General features: G+C 31.4%; 1 protein-coding gene across 19 annotated transcripts in view; it reads left to right on the top strand.

Annotated features, from left to right (window-relative positions):
- The window catches only part of LOC139495139 (atrial natriuretic peptide receptor 1-like), a 440,175-nt gene that overhangs the window by 337,266 nt on the left and 79,240 nt on the right, over positions 1–23,669 (top strand). The window contains exon 1 of one of the 19 annotated variants that reach the window (XM_071283320.1): positions 4,704–7,638. The exons of 16 other annotated variants lie outside the window; for them this stretch is intronic. In XM_071283320.1, coding sequence (XP_071139421.1) covers positions 6,960–7,638 — 679 coding nt within the window. In that variant the 5' untranslated portion in view covers positions 4,704–6,959. Of the gene's footprint in view, positions 1–4,703; positions 7,639–18,009; positions 18,798–23,669 lie in introns of those variants that run through there. 2 more of the 19 variants (XM_071283306.1, XM_071283305.1) reach the window with 2 other exon arrangements.

Raw genomic sequence — 23,669 nt, 5'->3', positions numbered from 1 at the left:
ATTGATGACCAGGATGTATGTATTTTTTCTCAAATATTTAACTGCTATAATCCTCTATTCACAGCACGTTCTAGTTATCTGAAGGTTTACTCAATAGAATACACTAATACGGATGATCATATTTGACTTTCCAACTTTTAATAAAAAACAGAATATTGATCAATTTGTTTCTTTCTTTCGTTTTTAATGATGACCTGCTGAGAGGGGCGTGTATCTTTCAAACTTGTCTTGTACTAAAAATTATAAACATTTAATTTTGTAGAAAATATAGAAAGAAAAGTACTGCTTGGGTTTCTTTGACTATTAAATACCATTTTCGGTGGTTATACAACTTTTCTAATATATTTGAATATTGGTAATAACGATTAAAGACTACTGACGATGAACTGGGAAAGCGTGAAGTTGAACAACAATTTTTCTAAAGATTCTTACATTCCTTTGATGTGGGTTTTACTCTTTCCTAAAGTTCATGTTATGAAATTTATCAGGTTCATAATTTCCCTAATTTCAATACCGCCTTGGTGGTCTCATGATAGTGATATGCATCCAACTAAGGCTGTGCAGGCCTACAACATTACAAGGCATACATTTGTGAACCTATACATATACACGTGTGAGCATATTTTTCGTGTATTGATTGATTTCTTCAAATAGTTGAAGTTTTTGTTATCGTAAGAATTGGATACATATTCCAATTATGTCCGAGAAAGATAAACTTTAAATCAAAGAGCACTTGATATGGCCAATTAAAAAACTATTCTAAATTTGATGAATAAAGACATTTTATCGCATAACAAAAATACATAAAATGTAACATGTAACCAATACGCTAAAATCGGAAATGGACAAAAATTAATTCCGGTATCTTAAGTGGATACAGTCTGGGCATCTGCCTTGAAGCTTTAAGTTTTAATGTCAATGCCATTTAAAAAGTCCGTTGAAATGTATAAAATACATCTTGTATAATTCCTTGAATATAACTCAATTCTATAAACAATAATAGACTGATCGTTCAGGTACTATTTTTTTTATCACACCCCATATATTCCTGATTTGTATTTGAGATACATGTAGCTCTTTGGTTGGACATCTAAAATGTTTCATCAAAGTTAGAGCAACAAAAGGCTTCTCCTCATACGAATTTTGAAGAAATCTTTACAAAGCATTATAAAGATGTTCAAGTCAATATTGTAACGATTACGTTCTTAAGGTAGGTTTCATGGAGTTTATTGTAATCATTGCATATCCAGTGCAAACTTCCTCAACCCTTCCAATCGTTCAGTTATATGACTTTTTTGGCAATGTTCAAGTCAATATAGTAACGCTTTCTTTCATTAGAGAGGATTGTGGCCAGTTTCCATGAGTTTTTTTTTTTTAATCATTGCATGTCCAGTGTAAACTTCCTTTATATTTTCAATCGTAAAGCAATATAACTTTTGTTTTATACTATGTTGTAATTTGGCATTGTTTTGGATTGGTTCATCTCAATATATAATACGTTTTCTTTCATACAAATAATAATGAAATATAGATTATAGGTTTTTAGTTTGAATACAATTATTTTTAGTTTTCTGATTTCAAACGAAATTTATCAGCAAGTCAAAATTAGATCTATTTAATCAGCTATCTTTAGTAATTAGAGAGCTTTTTCAATGTTCAAAATAGAACACGTTATATTTTGGCCGAAAGCGACCTTTGGGAAGTGAAGATTCTATTATCTTTGAAACACATTAGTGAGAACGTTATATCATTAACCATAATGTACAGAATTTTTGTTTCAACGAAAAAAAGATGACAAACGACTACAGGCGAAACACGTCGTCCAGTCTACTTATTTGATCTTAATTAACGGGAAATATCATACTCTAGAATTAGCAAAAACAATGTGAGGAATAAAATTAGAAATAAGCAGCATTTAACACAGCCTTTACTGAAGAATTTACCGAGGTTCCGGATCCACTTGATTCTTACTTTTAGTGGTTCAAAATGTATCAGGTTTTTAAATATTGCTCGTTTGTAATCACAATACCGTATACAATAACCATCGCAGTTACTGAAAGCATGCTCAATGTAACTTACTTACTAATATGATCATATCATTTGGTACTACAAGTCTTAATGAGTCAATGTTTCCGACATTCCTAGAGCTTGAAAACTACTGCAAGTATTATATCGATCTATAATTGTGTTGTAAGTTTTGGCATTAAATCTGAAGTTAACATTAAACACGTTTCTATTGTCTGTAATTAATACAAGCATTTAAGTTTTACATTATGGTATTATGCAACGTACTAAAAATTTACACAACGAAGATATAAGATCCATTTCAAATAAAATATGAAAGAATGTCTTGAGTGACGATTGTTCTGTCGAGTTAGATTAAGTGTTGATTCCCGGTTAAACAATAAAAAACAATTAGAAATTGCTACACTCTACCTTTGGGAAAAGTTATTTCCAGTACAACTAATTATTTTGATATCAAATCGCCCGGTTCTGGAAATTGTAGTACTATATTTATACAGTTTGTTAGGTTTTAAAATACTTAAATACGAAGATTTTTAATCATTTGAATGCTATTTTATATGTTCGAAACTCCATGATGTCAGATATGTTAATATTTATTTTATTTAAAAAAAATCCTCAAAAAGATGTATGACCAGTTTCTATTCATTTAATATTCATATACCTTCAAATAGTTTAAACATTTATAGATATTCTAAAAATGTCAATACTTTAATTTCACAAATTGAACTGCATTATGCATTAGCAAAACATGCTTTATGAAGCTTTGGTTTGGGGATTGCACAGTTGAATTAGATTTTAGAAGAAGCTTAAATGTCCCCTGATTTACATCATCTTTAATCTGATTAATATCGGCGTTCATTCCATTAAATCAAGATACATAATTGAAAGTATGAATATAGACACATTACCAAAATTCAAATCATAAAGATAAAGTTTCTATACAACTAGATTAATGTTTGTGATAAAAATAATCTAATAAGCAAATAACAAGTTAAAAGTATATCTAGCATCAATGCATATTTTTATAATCAAATTAGAATATACTAAATAGATGGATTTTCCTACATGTCTACTGTCTTCTGCACAAATAAAAGTGGGAAATACTTTCTTGAAAATTCCATGTGCCTAGTCTAGGAAGTGAACATGCATTTACAATACAAATGGAAACTGAATCATTTTTTTTTATCTTAATTTTTTTTTCTTAACCGATGTATGAGATGTGAACATCAGTTAACAAATATTTTTTTGTGTTCAATATATTAACTTAATCATTAAGAAATATTGGTCAGTCTGAGTTGGATTGCAATAGTTGACAGATGTAAACGGAAATATTCTTTTTACTTAACAAGACGAGATATAATCGTATGTTCTACCATTATTTGATCAGAATATACACAACAGCTAAGTTGTTTCTTCTTCATATAAATCCGTCCATTGGTGGGTTGTAACCTTGATCTTATAATCGATGGGCAATATTGATAGTCTCAGGTATCTTCGTTTTATATTGGGCATGCCATCTCTTTGAATTTAACATACAATGCCTTATAAAATGAGTTCAGTGTTGTTAGTATTCGATACTTCTATATTTCCAAAGTAAATTTTAGTGGATCACAGTAGCTTTCCTTGGAAGAGACTAGTAGATAAAAATCGTCCGTAAGTCAAGATGACATTTCTACTTAAGCTTGCGTTGAAGTGTTTCTCGCATGATAACAATGTCCAAAGCTTAAAGACAATATGAGCAAAATAAAAACACACTAAATCAATGGTTGATGACACCTTTTCCATTAACAAGGTCTGAACATTTCCATTATATTGATGTTAAACAATTCTGTGTGTTCCGTGTGAGGAATAATTATTCACGTTTGGAATAAAAAATAGTAGTATTGCATCACAAGCACGTTAGTTTTTTTGTAATTGTACCAATAAAGCAAATTTTTTTAAAGTAGAGCGCACCATTTTGCAAATAGTTACTTTTAATGTAATGGTTAAACCTTTATTTTTTTTTAGTGAATCGTCTATTAAAACCATGTTTACATCAAGTTGCATAAGTTTTGTATTTGGCAAACAGTTGCCTCATTGCAATCCCTTTCAAATCTCCTAATTTGAACATGTATACAATGTTTATTTCTGTATTTTACGCCATTAGCGACTTTCGGGATGTGAATTCTATTCTTCTTATACCCCTATGTCACTAACAACTTGAACGAAGAGACTATGCTTTACTAATGGGAAAGAATACAACACGAGTCTACGGGGCATAAGAGACACACAGCAGCTAATGGAGTTATTTTCACATGGTAAATTAGCGTTAAAAGGTGTAATTTACAATTAGTTCCAAATGCATCGTATCAATCATAAAAATAGAAAAATATTTAACAAAATCTAACACCGTCAGATGTAATGTATTCACCACTAAAACGTTTAGCTGATGTTGTATTCAGAATCACTGCTCAATTGGAAAAAGTGATTACGGATAAAAACATGAATATTAAAATATGATTGTACTTCTAGGTGTCGATATTTTAAAATTATTCTTTGGCGAGGAGAGTTACGTTTAATAATAACAGGAAATTGACGACATTGCAGTTGTGTGAGTTTGTATTATTGACTAATAAAGTTTACGTGTGTTACACTTATTCCTGGGTGATTGTTTGTTTGGAAATTAAACAGTTAGCTATGGTCATTCTTACTGACAATTCTTCATCGATACATTCCTGATAGTGTTAACTTGGAAATTAAACAGTTAATAGTAGTCACTCATACTGACAATTAAAGAATCATTGACACATTCCTTGATAGTGCTAACCACTTGACATCGGAATAGTATGTACTGTAAATAGAAATTAGTGATTCTTGACGCTTTTGGAAAGGAGACCTTAATAATTTTAAGGAATGCTAATATCGACGAGTTGTTAGCAAGAAACCAGTCAATGAATAATTCTTGACACTTTTGGAAAGGAGACCTTAATAATATTAGGGAATTCTAATATCTACGAGTCTACAGTCAGAAATTAGTCCTGTTGACATTTATACAGAAGGTTGAAACATGATGATTAGATGAACTTTATGAATCGGACATATTAACATCGTAAACGTCATAGATTAACTCGACATTGGAACTGTATGACTGGACGTTAATCAAATATATGTGCTTGACAGAATGGACCGCGTAGTGATAAATAATGATATGGGATCTTTTAATTAGGTTTTAACCGTATTATGAAAAGTATTTTACGGTTAGTAAGTTTATCAGTTTAAAAACTTTAGTAAACTACCTTCTTTTTTTTAATTTATTAATAACAACATTTTAAAGATTTGAAACATTTTCGTTTTAACTAATTATTCCAAAATTAATAAACGATGAAGGTTAAATTTGCGAAACAAATAACACATCTCGTAATGAAAAACTATTCAACAAGATAGTGTATTGCTGATAATATTTTCAACATCTGCAATGTTGCGTGCAGGGAACATTAAAAGAAACATTTTCTGCATAAAAAAATAAAATAAAATGTGAATCTGTATTTAATTGAAATCCATCTTCAACAATTTTCTTAAGAATTAATTACGGAAAATTATTCAGTGCATTGAAAACTGTCATCAGATTTTACGTTTAACATGTGTGCAGTTTCAATCGGATTAGTTATTGAACATTCGTCATGTTAATTTCACTATATATATATATATTTATATATCTGATCGATGTGTACATGCAACAGGTGAATTTGTACACTTTATAGACTTTTGTAACAACATACAAGAAAAAACGTGCGATAAACAGTTGTAATTAATACAGTGGTTAATTCAATAGCGAAACGATACAAGATAAAGTGTTTTAAAATAGGATACCTAATGGAATTCTAAATTTAAAGAAGAAATCTCGTTAAAGTTTTTTAAGTATTTAAAAATAGCAGTACATATTTAGTTTCCAAACTGATGGAATTATCGTTATGATTTAGAATTAGAACAACGATCAAGAGACTTTGCAGAATTTAATAAAAAAAAATCGTTTTTGTTATATTTTCTTGAACTATAATTAACAAGATATATACAAGTGATTAAAAAAACACGTATATCATTTTAAAGAACTGACACATTTTATTTATTTAAAGGATTCAAAGGCCTGATTTTTTTCTATTGCTTTTGTCACATATGGAAACAAATCTGATATCAGAATCAGTTATAGCGTTACATTGCGAAGATGAGCACTGGTTCTTTAAATTTCCGAATCCCTTGAAACATTAATGTGAAAGACCTATATGGAATAGTGTCTCAATAGGACTTCATTGATTCTTGAAATGTGCCATCCACATTGGATTTATTGAATACATAATTTGGAATAAACAATTAAGTTATGAATATTGTAATAGGAAGGGGATCGTTTGACCACAGAGGCATTAAAGTTATAAGCAGCCGCAATTTTATATTCACTTTTAATTGACTTCACTAATTTTGTTGAAATCTACATAATAAATAGTATTACATGCGATCTAAAGATACTAATGCTAGCGGGAAAAGAGAATCGGAATGGTATTTCATCGGCTTTTAATTCGTATAATTGATAGATCTGTGGATATTACGTCGACATTTAAGATTCGGCGAACCACGTTTGAAAATAAAATGCACCCGGGAAAATATGTATAAACAGATGTTATGATATGTGTAGATATTAAAATTTTACTTGTAATGAAATTATTGGAATATTTAACCACATAAAGAAAGAAACGCACAAATAGACCATTTCTATATCCTTTGGTTGTGACGTATGAATTTTAAATATGAAAATTCTATAAATTCTGTTGTGTAAAGCGCTAATTAAAAGACAATTTTGTAACCGATGAAGATATATTGTTGCGAACGAGTTACACATAAATACTACGACAATTTGATCAATACACAACGCTGTAAATGTTGAAGGATATTTATAAGTCATTATGGTGACATATATTTTCACGCTTTTACTTATTGTCTGCAATTTTTTCATAATTTTCACACTTGAACCTGTGAAATTGGGAATATTATTACCTTCGAACAGTAAGTTTCCATTTAGTATAGTGAAAGTTGTACCTGCAATTGATCTAGCTCTTGAACATGTGAATAGGAGCGGTCTTTTACCGAATCATATTCTAATAAAAAACGTCCGAGACTCTAATTGTTCGGAAACTATCGGGCCACTGGAGGCTATAGACCTTTATGTTAAAAGGGAGGTTAACGTATTCATTGGACCAGTCTGTGATTATGCAGTGGCACCAGTTGCTAGATTTGCACCTTACTGGTCAATACCTGTGATAAGCGCTGGTGCGCCGGTAAAGGCTTTTGACGATAAGAGTGAATATAAGACATTAACGAGAATTCAAGGTTCTTATGGAAAAAATGCTGACTTTCTTTGGGAAATTACAAGAACGTTTAATTGGTCAACTATTGGGTTATTATTCAACGACAACCACAAAGTAGAAATGGGTAAAACAGACAATTTCTTTACAATGGAGCCGATTTACCACATGTTCAAGGAGAAGACTGGATACGAACCTTACTTTAAAGCGTTTGATGAGAAGTACCCCCTTACTTATGATATAGAGGACCTGCTTTACACGGCGTCAATGAACGCCAGAAGTAAGATTTTCATTATATTAATGCAATGTGTTTAAAAATAATTGAAAATGTATAAATGTACTTTAGATAACATGTTTGGTTGAACTTGTCACCATTCATGGATAAGGTAGCATTTAGCGAGTTTGCATTGTGCGTTGTTGTTTAGTTGTTATATTGAGCGTGAAATGACATCACATGAAAAACAGATAACGACAATAGAAACGTGTTATGGATAAAGACCTAGGTTACGGTACTGGACAACAATTTCCTTATAAACTTCTCAGTAACAAGAACAAATGAACCCGCCTTTTTCAAAAGCGTTACTACTTTTATAGTTGATGTATTTCCCTCGGTTTTGGTTTGTAACTCGGATTTGTTTTTTTATTCAATCGAATTAAGACTTTTGACCACCGGTATAAAACTGTTACCTTTATTTACTGATAAAAGAGTTATATCCCTTTACTCCCGGGTTGCAATGAGATTTATTGACTTATAGTACACTCGGCTGTGGTGATATTTAATCAGATAGTAAAATGTCTGAAGAACACTCAACTTACAGTTGCATAGTCAGATTGTAAAATGCCAATTATAAATTTAGACTGCATATATTTTGCAAAAATATATTCTGTCGATAAGAAATCATTATACACCCCTTTTTTGGTTGATGATTTGCAAAGTAAACACATTTGTAATAATCATGTGAATACGCATAGCCCACAGGTCTTCATTCGCATCTACTTAACTTAAAGTAGAATGCAAATGTATACCGAATAGTCAGTTCGAAAAATAAATTAGTAAGTGCAATATTAAACAACGAAGCCAAAGGCGGAACTATTCGTACTATATAAATACAATTATTTTGCATTATATCAATTTTTGTTTCTGAATTTTAAGTAACTGTATTTTTTATGATGTAAACAGTGTAAAATTCCAATAATGTAAGGAATTTATTCAATAATTACTAAATTATCAAATAAAATAAGAATATTTAAGTAAATAAGAAGACATGGTAAGAATTCTTTATAAACTTTTGTTGATTTAGTCCTTCACTGTAGATTCAGAATTTACTACATTCATGCAGACACATATTGCCAATCTTTAACGAGTACTACGATTGAAGATTACTAAATGTTATTTCTTTTACATGCTATTGTAGACTTATCGAACAAAAATTTTAATCCGAGAACTGAATGTTTTTGTTCGAACTTTATGCTCTATGTATGAATCCGATGTCTAATTCCAAAAATGACGAATTCAATATTCACCTCTAGAAAATATACGTCTTGTAGTGATAGATAAGATTGCATGTTGAAATGTTAAATTTCTTATTGACCACTGTTTAATAACAGATTCAGTTTCCATATTCAGAGAATACTTCGTAATCACATTATGATGCGCTTCGTAAATCTTCCAATTCGTATTTATTTCGTAAGGACAAAAATAATTAATGAATTCCTGAGTGATGGACATCACATCTGATAAACATGTATATATTTTTTGAATTCAGGGAAATAGCACGATAGGAATATTTAAAATCCTCAAAAGTTTTTTTTATATATAATTCTTGAATATGTACACATTTGCTTTAATGATTTAATAATGTTGACATTAAGTAATAATTCGATTCCATCATCAATTGAAAATGACGGTGTTCTCCTATTGCACTTGCACATCCTATGATATCAATGATTTATAATATAGTGTTACTTTGTTAACATTGTAAACGTTTAATATTTCACAAGATATACTGTACTTGTACATGCGACGCAGCCGTTTATTTTTTATACTTGGTCAATTAATATTCAGAACTCCTTTCTCTGATTGTCAGACAGAAGACAGACGTTTATGACTACATACAACATAACAATAGTCTGAACTATCTATATGATATTTGTCAAGAAAAACAGACAATGCAAATTAGATTTACTTATAGTTATTAAGTAATCTGCGGCTTGTTAGTGTTCTAAAAAGATTTGTTTCTTATGTAGTCTGAAGCCCCGCTTTTCTCTCGGGTACAATTTCACCAATGATGAATATAAATAAAGAAAAGACGGATGAGTGCAGGTTTCAACATACGAACAAGTCTGTATATCTCGCTGTCTTCTCTGTAAAATTGAGAATGGAAATGGGGAATGTGCCAAAGAGACAACAACCCGACCATAGAAAAAAACAACAGCAGAAGGTCACCAACAGGTCTTCAATGTAGCGAGAAATTCCCGCACCCGGAGGCGTCCTTCAACTGGCCCCTAAACAAATATATACTAGTTCAGTGATAATGAACGCCATACTTATTTCCAAATTGTACACAAGAAACTAAAATTAAAATAATACAAGACTAACAAAGGCCAGAGGCTCCTGACTTGGGACAGGCGCAAAAATACGGCGGGGTTAAACATGTTTGTGAGATCTCAACCCTCCCCCTATAACTCTGTACCTTTTTATCTGTTTATGCAATAGACTAGTCGATAAGGTAACATCCTGCATTCTAATCCTCCGAGTTGGTAGGGTATCCTCTTAATTGCTAGAATACCTTTCAATAAAATTGTCTACAGGATATTAATACCAGTTCTTTGTCATTCATATTCCTTTTTCTTTTAAATAACCTGGGTGCTCTTTATTTTTTTTAATGTTTCTCGGTCTTCTTCTTTTATTATCGGTAACCTGTTCTTTTTCCTGAAATTGAATTGGTTGGGGTAATATAATATAAAATGTTGATACTAAAATATGAAAGGTATATTGGGAAGGGAAAAAAAATGACAAAAAGAGAAAAGTTTTGAATATAGAAAAGAAGTGAAATTTAATAAAAAAAAAAACAAAAAAAAACGAATATTGAACAAACTTCGTGGAAAACCATGTTCAGAATATTAATTTTAATGTGCTTCAAGGAATTCAATCTGATAATGGTCCATCTCTGAATTAATATACTTCAATTTCTCTCTTGTAACCAGACTACTCCTTTCTTATGAAAGTTTTCCACAAAAAATACGTTGGCGTTTAATGCAATACTTTAATTGGGTGAAACATATTTTACCCGAAAAGACAAAATGAAAATTCAATTACTGTGCACAAATAGCGACATTGTTCTTCAAACAGTCTCAATCATTATCTTATAAATGTATGGACTTTGAAATTTGAATATCGGTAAACTAATGTTAGGTAATGAATAACATAGCTATAACATGTATGTCGATAGAGCTTCAAATGTATTTCTACTAAACTCATGGTACACATAGTTATATATTGCCAGATTTTGAGTGTGGTACATAACTGGTTTGATCCTTACATGTTTCGTCTACTCCATGTCAGGCCATCTGGAACGTTTATAGTTCATTGGTGTTAGTCTTTGGTTGTTTTCTAAAGTGTTTGTTGCTAATTGTTAGTAGGATAATGTGTACTGCCTTAGGTTTAGTAGGATAATGTGCCTTAGGTTTAATTCTTGTAACCGTTTATAGGGAAAACACAGTTGTTTACCATTCGTCTCCACGTGTCATTTTGCCATTTGATCACGGAAGTTCCGTTTTTAATTTTCTATGGAGTTCGGTATTTTTGTGATTTTAGAATGAAATTCAAAACAGTGTGGCTGTGGCCATTGATTGACACATTAAATTCATCCATTGACTGGGAAAAGTTAGGTGAACGTTTGTATGTAACGACCACTACTCACTATGTACTTTTTAAAGACACTTAAACTATGGGGTCACCAAAGGTTCTCAACACCTTTATAAAGTAATTCGAAAAATTAATCAGAAATAACACGATGTTTTGATTTATATCAATTATATAAATCAAAACATAAAGGTTATTCCTGATTATTTTTTCGAATTATTTTACAATTAAAGGCGTTAAGAAACCTTTGGTAACCCCACAGTTTAAATGTCTATCGTAGGTTCGTCGTGAACAGTGGTCGTTACAGACAAACGTTCACGTAAATTGTCCCAGTCAATGGATGAATTTAATGTGTCAATCAATGGCCACAGCCACACTGTTTTGAATTTCATTCTAATTTTACTTTTCGTGTCTAGGTTATGTACAGAGTCTTGATTATGCTGCATTGCTCGAATGTTTTATTGTGTTGAAAGAGTCTTGTTTATGTAGTTTGACTCGAATGTTTTATTGTGTTAAAAGAGTCTTGTTTATGTAGTTTGACTCGGATTTTTTATTGTGTTGAAAGAGTCTTGTTTATGTAGTTTGACTCGGATGTTTTATTGTGTTGAAAGAGTCTTGTTTATGTAGTTTGACTCGGATGTTTTATTGTTTTGAAAGAGTCTTGTTTATGTAGTTTGACTCGGATGTTTTATTGTGTTGAAAGAGTCTTGTTTATGTAGTTTGACTCGAATGTTTTATTGTGTTGAAAGAGTCTTGTTTATGTAGTTTGACTCGAATGTTTTATTGTGTTGAAAGAGTCTTGTTTATGTAGTTTGACTCGAATGTTTTATTGTGTTGAAAGAGTCTTGTTTATGTAGTTTGACTCGGATGTTTTATTGTGTTGAAAGAGTCTTGTTTATGTAGTTTGACTCGAATGTTTTATTGTGTTGAAAGAGTCTTGTTTATGTAGTTTGACTCGGATGTTTTATTGTGTTGAAAGAGTCTTGTTTATGTAGTTTGACTCGAATGTTTTATTGTGTTGAAAGAGTCTTGTTTATGTAGTTTGACTCGAATGTTTTATTGTGTTGAAAGAGTCTTGTTTATGTAGTTTGACTCGGATGTTATATTGTGTTGAAAGAGTCTTGTTTATGTAGTTTGACTCGGATGTTTTATTGTGTTGAAAGAGTCTTGTTTATGTAGTTTGACTCGGATGTTTTATTGTGTTGAAAGAGTCTTGTTTATGTAGTTTGACTCGAATGTTTTATTGTGTTGAAAGAGTCTTGTTTATGTAGTTTGACTCGGATGTTTTATTGTGTTGAAAGAGTCTTGTTTATGTAGTTTGACTCGAATGTTTTATTGTGTTGAAAGAGTCTTGTTTATGTAGTTTGACTCGGATGTTATATTGTGTTGAAAGAGTCTTGTTTATGTAGTTTGACTCGGATGTTTTATTGTGTTGAAAGAGTCTTGTTTATGTAGTTTGACTCGGATGTTTTATTGTGTTGAAAGAGTCTTGTTTATGTAGTTTGACTCGGATGTTTTATTGTGTTGAAAGAGTCTTGTTTATGTAGTTTGACTCGAATGTTTTATTGTGTTGAAAGAGTCTTGTTTATGTAGTTTGACTCGGATGTTTTATTGTGTTGAAAGAGTCTTGTTTATGTAGTTTGACTCGGATGTTTTATTGTGTTGAAAGAGTCTTGTTTATGTAGTTTGACTCGGATGTTTTATTGTGTTGAAAGAGTCTTGTTTATGTAGTTTGACTCGGATGTTTTATTGTGTTTAAAGAGTCTTGTTTATGTTGTTTGACTCGGATGTTTTATTGTTTTGAATGATAAAAGAGATCATATCACTTAACTTTCTTTTCCCTCATACTTCGATGCCACAAGGCACATTAGTTTTTAGATAAATTGTTTTATTTCCAAATGCTTGAAAAAATAATTTGTTATAGAAAGGGAATGAAAGTTTGTTTTTATGAGAAAAGGGAATCTTGTCATTGTATGTATTAAAAAACTTTATTATTAATGTTTAAAAACGTGTTTGTCCCCGTTGAGATAAAAAAAAAATATGCAGCCCTTAAAGATGAATGTTTGCCCTCCGAAGATAAACTGTTCCATGGAGACATTTTTCATTTAAGTCACAATTCTTCTGTCAACGTTATAACAAACATAGTAGATTTTCTAATTTCTTCAATAAGAGAATAATGATATTTCTAAATTGTCTAATGTGTTTGAAAGTATTTTATATGAAATATTGTAAATTTCAACCATATTCATTTCAACTTTCAATAATAGATGGAACAACATTTCACTCCTTCAATGTTTTCGATAACATCCGGGTAATTGAGACTCTTAATACATTGTACTGTTCGTGATGATTGGTCTTTCTTTTAAGCTACATTTTTTTATGGAGGACATTTTTCAATAACTGTCTTCGAGACAGACTTAAAAACCATTTGAACAAAATGTTTTCTAAGATTAATTATTCAAATGTCGATTAACTGAGACATTTACAAAATGTATTTCACATAAAAGAACACGAAATGAAAGTTTCAAATGTAGACAATTATTTAGAAAGCGACCATCCCAGATACCTTGAGTGGCTAACGTCTGCAATAAATGGGGATCTCGATTGGCTCTTGACATCTGTATCATTCAATTTGTTTGGGAAAGAAAGGCGAAAGAAAATATCAAAAATATCAAACTTATATTTTTAAAACGAACTGTCGATGACATCCGAAAAGTAAAAAGGACCAAAGGACAAATAACAGTCTAAGTTGGTGACCCTCTGCTGTTGTTTTTTATTTGGTTGTTGTCTCTTTGACACATTCCCCATTTCCATTCTCAATTTTATTAATTTTTACGATACAAAAAACACGAAACAAAAACCAGAAGATGATCGTAGGTGCTTCTTGAGGAAAAGCATATGTCCTTTACCTGTTTACCTTATTTTAATGGCTGTTTCTCTAATCTTTTTATTGTACCTCTCTATTATTCTATTTCCTAATTATACATCTTTCTGGGTCATTTCTCTCCATCTCCAAACCTTCAAAAAATGCAAGAAACATTCGTTAACTCTTAAATACAATGAAACTTTATAAATGATTCTGTATCTCAAATAAACCCGATGATTTATTTAACATGGTAAATTTATCTTCATTACAAAAAACAGTTTCAAAGGAATGGCAGTAAGATTCAATCTTAACTTTGTACTTATTTTTTTACAGTATGATTATATATCATAAAGACTAGTTTTTCTCGTGTAATGTAAGATGAAATATGTGAATTAAAATGTTTTCTTTATGAAAATGTGTCAGTCATTTTAATAATATCATATGATTTTAAATTGAGTGTGTCTATCCATTAAACTATACTCTGATGGAAAGTGCAAAATCACCACTTTATTATATCCAGGTTCACGTCTGGGTTCTGTTGATTGTTTGAAGTCTCTCTTTATAAATATATATGCTTCATATTAATGTATTCATTTTTAATTGCGGTGAAGAAAAAGTTGAAAATATGTGAAAATATCACACTTCCATGTTGTCTCTGAAATATACACAATCAAAACATTTGACTGTAACATTATGCAAATCCACTGCACAATTGGAAAAGTCGATTATGAATGAATCTTCAATATTGAATATGATTGTATGTCGAAGGTGTTGGTATCCCATGTGATTAGTTACAGAGGGGAAGAGTTATATAATGAAGTATTTTACTCACAAATTACATGTATTTTAGCTAAAGTTACTTTCAAATATTGATTTTCTATATACAACCTCTGAAAACATGTAAATTTGCTTTTATTTTTTTATGTGATATAAACGCTAGTGTTTTCTTATCTTGGAACTACACTTCTAAGTGAAAACAAACAATTCCCTTTTTCACTTTAAAATTCGATGTTAGTGTTTTTAGTTTTTCATGTTGAAATTTACAATCTGTGTTGTCTACCAGTTTGCATGTTCCGAAAGTAAATTCATATACATATCTAATTGTATCTTTGTGTATATTCCGTACGGACTATTGATATCTTATATTTCACTTATTGAAGAAATTTAAAAATAGACACCAATACTAGTTTGAGAAGAAACTGTCATCGAGGTCGATGTGTCATGTCTAATCCTCTACCTTTTAAAAGGACATATAGTGGGTAGAAACTCTAAAAGAAATTCCCTGATATAGTAAGTAGAAACTCTAAAAGAAATTCCCTGATATAGTGAGTAGAAACTCTAAAAGAAATTCCCTGATACAGTGAATTTGAACCACGCTCATTGCAAGGTGTGTTCGACTCCGATGTTAATGGACTTGAATTGCCATTTTCCTGTCGATAGTTATCACTGGGTGACATTAAAAGCCTACAACAAAATCCATCTAAATAGTCCCCTGTGTCAAAATTAAAGAGCAATGTGCCATCTCCCCCCCCCCCCTTCATCGTAAAAGTGTGAACAGTATAGCTTACAAAATGAGTTAGGCTTAAAAATTGTAGTTGTGCATATGTTTATTCACTGAGGTAGTTAGATGGACATAATTTTATTACACAGCGATACTTAAATACATCTATACGTGGACTTGGAACAAAAAGGAATTTCAGAAATAGTAGAATACACGAATACTGAAATTGTAATCTTGCTGCATTGAAATGTAAAAACACATGGATATGTTGAATAGAGTGAAATGATTCAATATGGTTTGAACAAGGCTAATGGATTTATGTTGTGTACATGTTTCATGGTTAATTTAAGGAAATCAACTTAACGAGGTTAGTAAACCAATAGTTTTTATAACTGTTTGGAAAAAAGGGGGAGGGGCATTTATCTAAGATTTTTAGTAGCATTAAAATTATGTGAAACTCATTGTATGCTTAGTTTATGTCAAGTCAGGAATATGACAGTTGTTTTCCTTTTGTTTGATGTGTTTGAGCTTTTGATTTTGTCATTTGATTAGGGACTTTCCATTTAGAATTTTCGTCGTTTTTCAGTATTTTTGTGAGTTTGCTTATTAAACAGTATTTATTATTAAACAAATTGTAGAGTATGATTATAAATAGAAGTCAAATAATGAATTTCGAATCAAATTTTAAAACTTATAAAACATTCGTATCTTGTCTTTACATGCTTACATGAGATGATAATCGACTTAGTTCAGATTCCATGTCTTAAATTTAATAACCAAACTCTTTATTACTTTATTAATAAATGCTGTGGGTTCTCAATGCTAAAATGTAAGTAATACGTAATACTTTGAATATTAAATCATCCTCACTGCTTGTTGATAGAATGAAATGAAAAATTCCCCACTAGGTATACATTTGTATATTTGATTTATTCAAATGTATGTAAATCTTTTTGATTTATGTACGTTCACACAATTTTACTATAAATCATAAACGAGTTAAAATATAAGGGTAGAACGACAGGCAAAAAAGAAAGAAAGAAGTAAATTAGATTTGTATATGAATGACGCAGGTTTCAGAATGTGAAAAAAAAAAACCAAAATTTCGGTTACGTTTTAAAAACAAATAGAGAATGCTTAATGCAAAATATTAAGCAAAACAGAGGCAAATGTGTTCTTTAAAATAATTTTCTTTATTGAATTATCAATTTGAAATAGACTTTCAGACAAATGAATATCTTCCAACAGCAAATGTCATCTTAAATTAGAATTCTGTCATTTCAAAAACACTTTTGAGCGAAGTAAAATTCAATTATGTTTGATACTATCAGAATCCATATTTCTTAATATTCTTTATTTTTCGTTGATATTGCTTTATTTGAAGTATTTCAGTCTTTTATCTTGTATTTTCTATTAACTTAAATTCAGAATGCATTTTTCTTAATATTCTTTATTTTTCGTTAATATTGTTTCATTGAAATATTTCTTCCTTTTATCTTGTGTTTGTATTACCTTTAATTTGATATAATGAAACTACGGATCAGAGAGATCTTTTGATCCCGATCGATAGATGGGACCTCTTCATCAGTTTATTACATTTTGAAATTGATACAACTTAAATTAATTTTGATACCAGTTCTTCGTGAATTAATTAATAGAGATACCTATCATTTCAAAAGCCAGAGGGGGCTTATTTATGTAAAAGCATCAATTAATTGATTTATGAATAACATGCGGTCTCAACGGGGATGTAACCCTAGATTCGAATCAGTTAGCAAAAAACACACATTCTTGAAATTCTAAAGTAAGATGTATTTGTATACGTATCTCTTATTGTGGTTTTATTCTTCAAATATTGAAGACATTTTGAAAGATAATTTGGACCAAATATAAACCATTAATATTTCAGTTTGGTAATCTTTCAGTATACTGACGCTGGCATTAAAGTAACGAACAACTGCCATTAAAGTATCCAGCAACCGCCATCAAAGTTACTAACTATCGCTTTATAACCCACCTTTAATGGATTTAAGTAATTTGTTGAAAACGACATAATAAATAATAAATTACGCGCTATTTCAAAACTAACGCATCCGAGAAAAATGTGAATAAAGGTATAATTTAATCTCTTTATATAGCTAACAAGCCATGCAACTGACATTTGATTTCCTCGAGTCGTTGGACAGCGTTCGGAAATAACAATCGAGATCCAAGTCAGACTTGAAATGTACAAAGAATACATAGTAATCTCTAGGTTCTTCCTACTCTAGTATTAAAGGTTCGAACTTGTTGCTGCACCAGTTAACAATTTCCAAATATGCTGAACCATAAACGTGGAGAGGTTGTAATGTAGATATGATAATTGTTGGAATTCTATAAATATTGTTGTGCAAATAGCTAATTAAAAGACAATTTGGTTAGCGATGAAAATGTGTTGAACCGCGGGATTAGAGTTATGCATAACTAAGGCTAAGATCGTTTGATCAATATACTATTTGGTAAGCAAAGAATATTTATAAATTATTATGGTGGTTTATATTTTGATGTGCGTAGTTTTCAATCTTCAGTTTTTGATAGTTTTAACACTTAAACCTGTAAAATTAGGAATTTTATTACCGTCCGATGACCTCTATCCATTCAGTGTTGATAAGGTTATGCCTGCAATTGATTTAGCTATTGAAGAAGTAAACAGAACTCACCTTTTACCAAACCACGTTCTAATAAAGAATTTCCGAGACTCAAAGTGTTCTGCCACTATCGGACCATTAGAGGCTATAGACCTCTATGTTAAAGGGGAGGTAAACGTATTCATTGGACCCGTTTGTGATTATGCAGTGGCGCCTGTTGCTAGATTTGCGCCATCATGGTTGATGCCGGTGATAAGCGCTGGTGCGCCAGTGAAGGCGTTCAACGATAAAAAGGGAGAATATAAAACATTAACTAGAATCCAGGGATCATACGGAAAAAATGCCGACTTTGTTTGGGCACTTACACGAACATTCAACTGGACGAGTATTGGTATGTTATTCAACGATAACCACAAAGTCGAGATGGGAAAAACGGACCATTTCTTCACCATGGAGCCGATATTTCACCTGTTCAAGGATAAAACCGGATATGAGCCGTTTTATGAATCTTTTGATGAAATGTATCCACTTACCTACGATATAGAGGAATTACTTACAAAAGCATCAAAGTCAGCCAGAAGTAAGATCTTCTTGTATTTTATTTTATTTTAGCATGTGGGTTGCTGTCATATTTACATATTTGTTCATGGTTTTTTAAACGTCTACTTTTCATTTTAAATTAGAATCTTATAATGGATATTTTCGTAAATTTTGTCCTTGAGCAATTATTTAGAATCACATTTTTGGACATCGGTACATGTTTATCATATCTATGTAGCATATAGTTTTTTAAATGTCTAAGAGATATATATGTCTATGCAATTGTGTTTATTGCAATGTTCTTAATTTGTCTAGTAATGGTATATGCCACTGGACGTAAAGCAAACATTTATCAATCTAGTAATGATTAAAGCTGTAAGACATATGACTAAACACACGTGTGGTCGTTGATAAATGTACAGCAGCAAGCAGGTTGTATTCATATTGTCTCTTGTTCAGGAAAATCTCAAATGAATAGTTACAGAAGTAAATACAATTGTGATTCTTCTGCGGATTCAAGTTATCCTTCGCCGCGTCAACACCCACATATCAAATTCCTTTTTTTTTTTGGTTATTTTTTGTTAAAAAACTTTCAATATTTCAAATTTATCCAATTCTTTAAATATTAAAAACTGCACACACATTTGTTGAATAGATTTAAAGTATTCCCCATCTGTGCATTAGATCTGTTATATCTATACTGGTTCCCTGTCTGAATGATTTACCAGGATCATTAAGTATATAAGTTTACTTATGCCTATTTATATACGTCTTAAGTTAGACAGCTTGTTATCAAAACACTCATCTAGGTTAAATTAATGATCATAGTTTAATATAAATAACACTGTTTAGGTTTTTTTTTCTTTTCGATGTTTTGCTCTCTTTGGTACTCGGTTTTTTTATCATATAATTTTGCACACATCCTTAATTAATAATGGTCGATCTGGTGATTATTTTATATACAAAGAAGTGTATACTTTAGTACATGGGGAATTAATGTTCGCGGATTTTCGGTTGTACATTACATGTAACCATGAATTGTTCCCGAAAACATATATTGTTCTTGAGTAGCAACCCATATATCGTACACATTGTTCCTTCTCTTTCTACAGTATATTTTTTTAAGTTTCCTTTAAACCATTACGCAGTATTTGTTAAACTATGAACTAATAAAATAACTAATATAATCTACTAAAATACTATAGCCTTAAACACTGTTTGTTGTCTGTACTCCTCTCTAACTGTTCTTATATCTTTGATAAGTTTTTGTATACCAAATATGTAAATTCTTTATCTTATTGTTTTTCGTTTTATACATAACGAACACATGTTTAGGGATATTTATAATTTTGTCAACACGTAAAGATGATTTTTCAACAGTTTCAAATGAGACTTGTAGTGAAAGTTTAGTCACTTAAGCCATTTACTGTATGTCCCTCTGGTATCTTTCGCCCCTCTTTTACATCTTACATTGAAAGAAAAATTATAACGATAACACATCGTTTAATATTTTACAAATTTGTACATCCTAAATATATCCCTTTCTGATCATACCATCAGTTTAAATATAATTTATAGATTTTGAAGTGAATACATTCATTGCAAATGTGATCGTTTCCGGTTAACGATGGTCACATATTTCACGTTCTTTGGGGAGTTACGATAATTGGCCAACGATTTTTACGCGTTTTCGTATGGATATAATACGATATTTCCCCCTCGTTACAAGTCGTATAAATCTGCCATTGTTATTGTATTGCATGATCAAACACTACAAGGAACATGGAGGATTTTTTTGTTTTTAAGTGTTGGAAAAAATCGATACGTTGTAGACATCAATGCTGCATTAAAAAAATCAGAGGATATCCCTCTGGTATCTCTCGCCCCTCTTTTACATCTTATATTGAAATAAAATTTATCGTGTTATCGTTATAATTTATTTCAATATAAGATGTAAAAGAGGGGCGAACGATACCTGAGGAACATACATTAAATAGCTTAAGTGACTAAAATTTAGTGATGGTCCGAGAGAGCCGATTTGAAAATCTTTAAATAGTATCTTCTGCAACAATAGATTTATTCTTGTTACTTTACTTTCAATTTTATGCAGAGGGAAACAATTGATAATTATGGCACATTGTGTTTCCTCTGCTTATTTATATAAATTATGCTTTTATTGAAAACAAAAGAAATCCCGAATTGTGTAGTTTGTATTGTCGCCATGATGTACAGTTAAAATTGATTTGAATCAAATTGGAACATCTTACTCAACAAAGAATTGTGAGAATACAGGTCTTTGTTGTTTTCAATACAGCACACCTGTCATTGTAAATTTTTTTGAGATGAGACTAAAAAAAGAAGCTCGCTAGGCGACACTAGCATGGCCAAGTAACACAATGTATGGATGATGTCTCATATAGATTTAAAATAAGCTCTGCAGAAACTGTATCGTACATTATTTATGCAACTCATAGGCGGATCCAGGGGGGGGGGGGGGGGCCTGGGGGGCCCCCTTTTCGTGGGAAAAATTTGGTTGATTATATAGGGAATCATTGAAGCATGACTGGAGCGGGCCCCCTCTTGGGTCAGTCAGCGGGCCCCCCCCCCCCCCCTTAGGAAAAGTTCTGGATCCGCCACTGCAACTTCCAATACTTCATAAGTTGTCATACCAGCATACTATGTTGATGGTCTCTTTGAAACCCATCCTCAACTTTTACAGATGTAGGATATAAAACAATTGTTTTTGGATCTTGTCTGTTATTCCCTAGATTATACTACATGATCTATGGTTATTCGAAACCGTACCTTAACATGTAGAATTAACCTTGGTTTGTGTGTCATTGAGTTGCTATCTCTTCGAAGTAAACCGCATAGGTTTATTTAAGTGGCTACATTTTCCGTTTTGATTTCGTTTTCAAAGTCTCTCGTAAACTTGCAGCTGTGAGGTAATTGACTTTTTGTTAATCTTTGCAAAATGCGTTCTAGTGTTTATTACATAATTATTTCACAATTGAACTTATAAACTAATAAATCGTTTAAATATAGTAAATTTGTATATTTGAATATAAGTACTCAGATTCCGTCTGGCGTCTTTCATAAAAGCTTTGTTTTCATTTTATTTTCCGCTACTTTTTTATTGAAATCTATAGATTGGCGTCCAACGATGCTTCGTTCTTATTGCCAGGTTTAAGTGCTAATTTTCTGGTTGATTTGATTCCAATTTATCAAGTAAATAAAAATAGCTCTACAGCATTCTTAACAGACGACTTTAATGTCAAACAAATTATACATACTTATCTAAACAAAGAATAAAACGTAGATTTTTTCCGGGGAATTGATGAAAACGGAAACGTTCCATTTAAAAGGGGGAGGGGAAATGAGATCCCAAACGTTAATTGAACACAACTGTATCAATTATATTTGTATCGATTTTAGTTGTTGATTATTATAAGCTACTAGCCCTTTGAAAAGAATGAAACGTATATTTTTTGTTCAATGAATTGATGAGAACGACAAGGATATACTTAAAAGTGAAGAGGGAGAGTGCATGGAGATCCCAAAAGGATAGTATAACACGCCTGTATGAATTCTATTTATATCGATTTTGGTTTGTTGGTTATTATTAACTAATAGTTCTGTAGGGTTTAAATGTGCAATTCAAATGAGTAAACTTAAGTGCAGTTGCGTTTGTATGAGTTGTTAATCGAATTGTACCACATTCAACTTTCGACCGTTTCAACTAATGTGTTCCTTCAATGTAATATTACACGAATGGATCAACTGTATAGCTGTTCATATATTGTATCTCAACAATCCCTTTGATCCCATTGGTTGACAACACTATTGTCGTCTGCTGTAAACACAATCTCTTTGATCTCATTGGTTGAAGAACACAATTGTCGCCTGCTGCACCGCTATAACGCCACAGATGTTTATAGGATAAGAATAGTAAACATTTCTACAAGTGAAAACTATAAACAAAATTGGGTTTAGATCTAATAGCATTATATTAAAACCCTGGAGCTAATAGCTTTGAGTTGTATTAAAAATTCGGATATATTGTGATGAATTTGCCATTATTGCTCTTGAAATGAAAGTTGAGTGAAGTGATCTTCCGATAAATCTTTGAGATATTGGTTGGTATGCACTTGACACGGATTGATCTATGCGGGAAGTGATAACGACGGAATGATCCCGGATTTAATCACTGTCATATGAAAGCTTTAATGTTCCACTATGTGGTCATTTTTATAAACGCCACCATGCATTGATTATTTGATCCGTTACGAAAAGAGTTCGTTTACTTTAGGTATTCGCCATGTAGAAGTTCGGGGTTTTGTAAATATATAAAAGGAGATGTTGATCTTTAGGGCCAACATATTGACCAGCAATTTGAAGTTGTCTTACAAAATGTCGATTAAAATAAGAATGATGACTTGTTATTGCTACTTTTAGTTGCTCTCAATTGACCGAGTACCAGTGTGTCCTACCACACAGTCGTTAACCTGTCGAAAAGATATTTACTTAGGAGTCGAAAGTCGGTAATATAAAAATATTCGAACTAATTGGAATATCAAAGATTAACACCGCCCTTCCTAAATTTCGTAAAACAAAACTTATTCAAATGTTTCAGGTTACATTATTTAGCTGTAAATGACAAGATTGAATAAAATTGAGAATGAAAATGGGAAATGTGCCAAAGAGACAACAACCCGACCATAGAAAAAAAAACAACAGCAGAAGGTCACCAACAGGTCTTCAATATAGCGAGAAATTCACACACCCAGAGACGTCCTTCAGCTGGCCCCTAAACAAATATATACTAATCCAGTGATAATGAACGCCATACTAATTTCCAAATTGTACACAAGATACTAAAATTAAAATAATACAAGACTAACAAAGGCCAGAG

The sequence above is a fragment of the Mytilus edulis genome, chromosome 11 (assembly GCF_963676685.1).
Source record: "Mytilus edulis chromosome 11, xbMytEdul2.2, whole genome shotgun sequence".
NCBI classification, from domain to species: Eukaryota; Metazoa; Mollusca; class Bivalvia; order Mytilida; family Mytilidae; genus Mytilus; species Mytilus edulis.
Note: the sequence above shows the minus strand (reverse complement) of the source record. Positions and strands in the feature narration are given on the sequence as shown.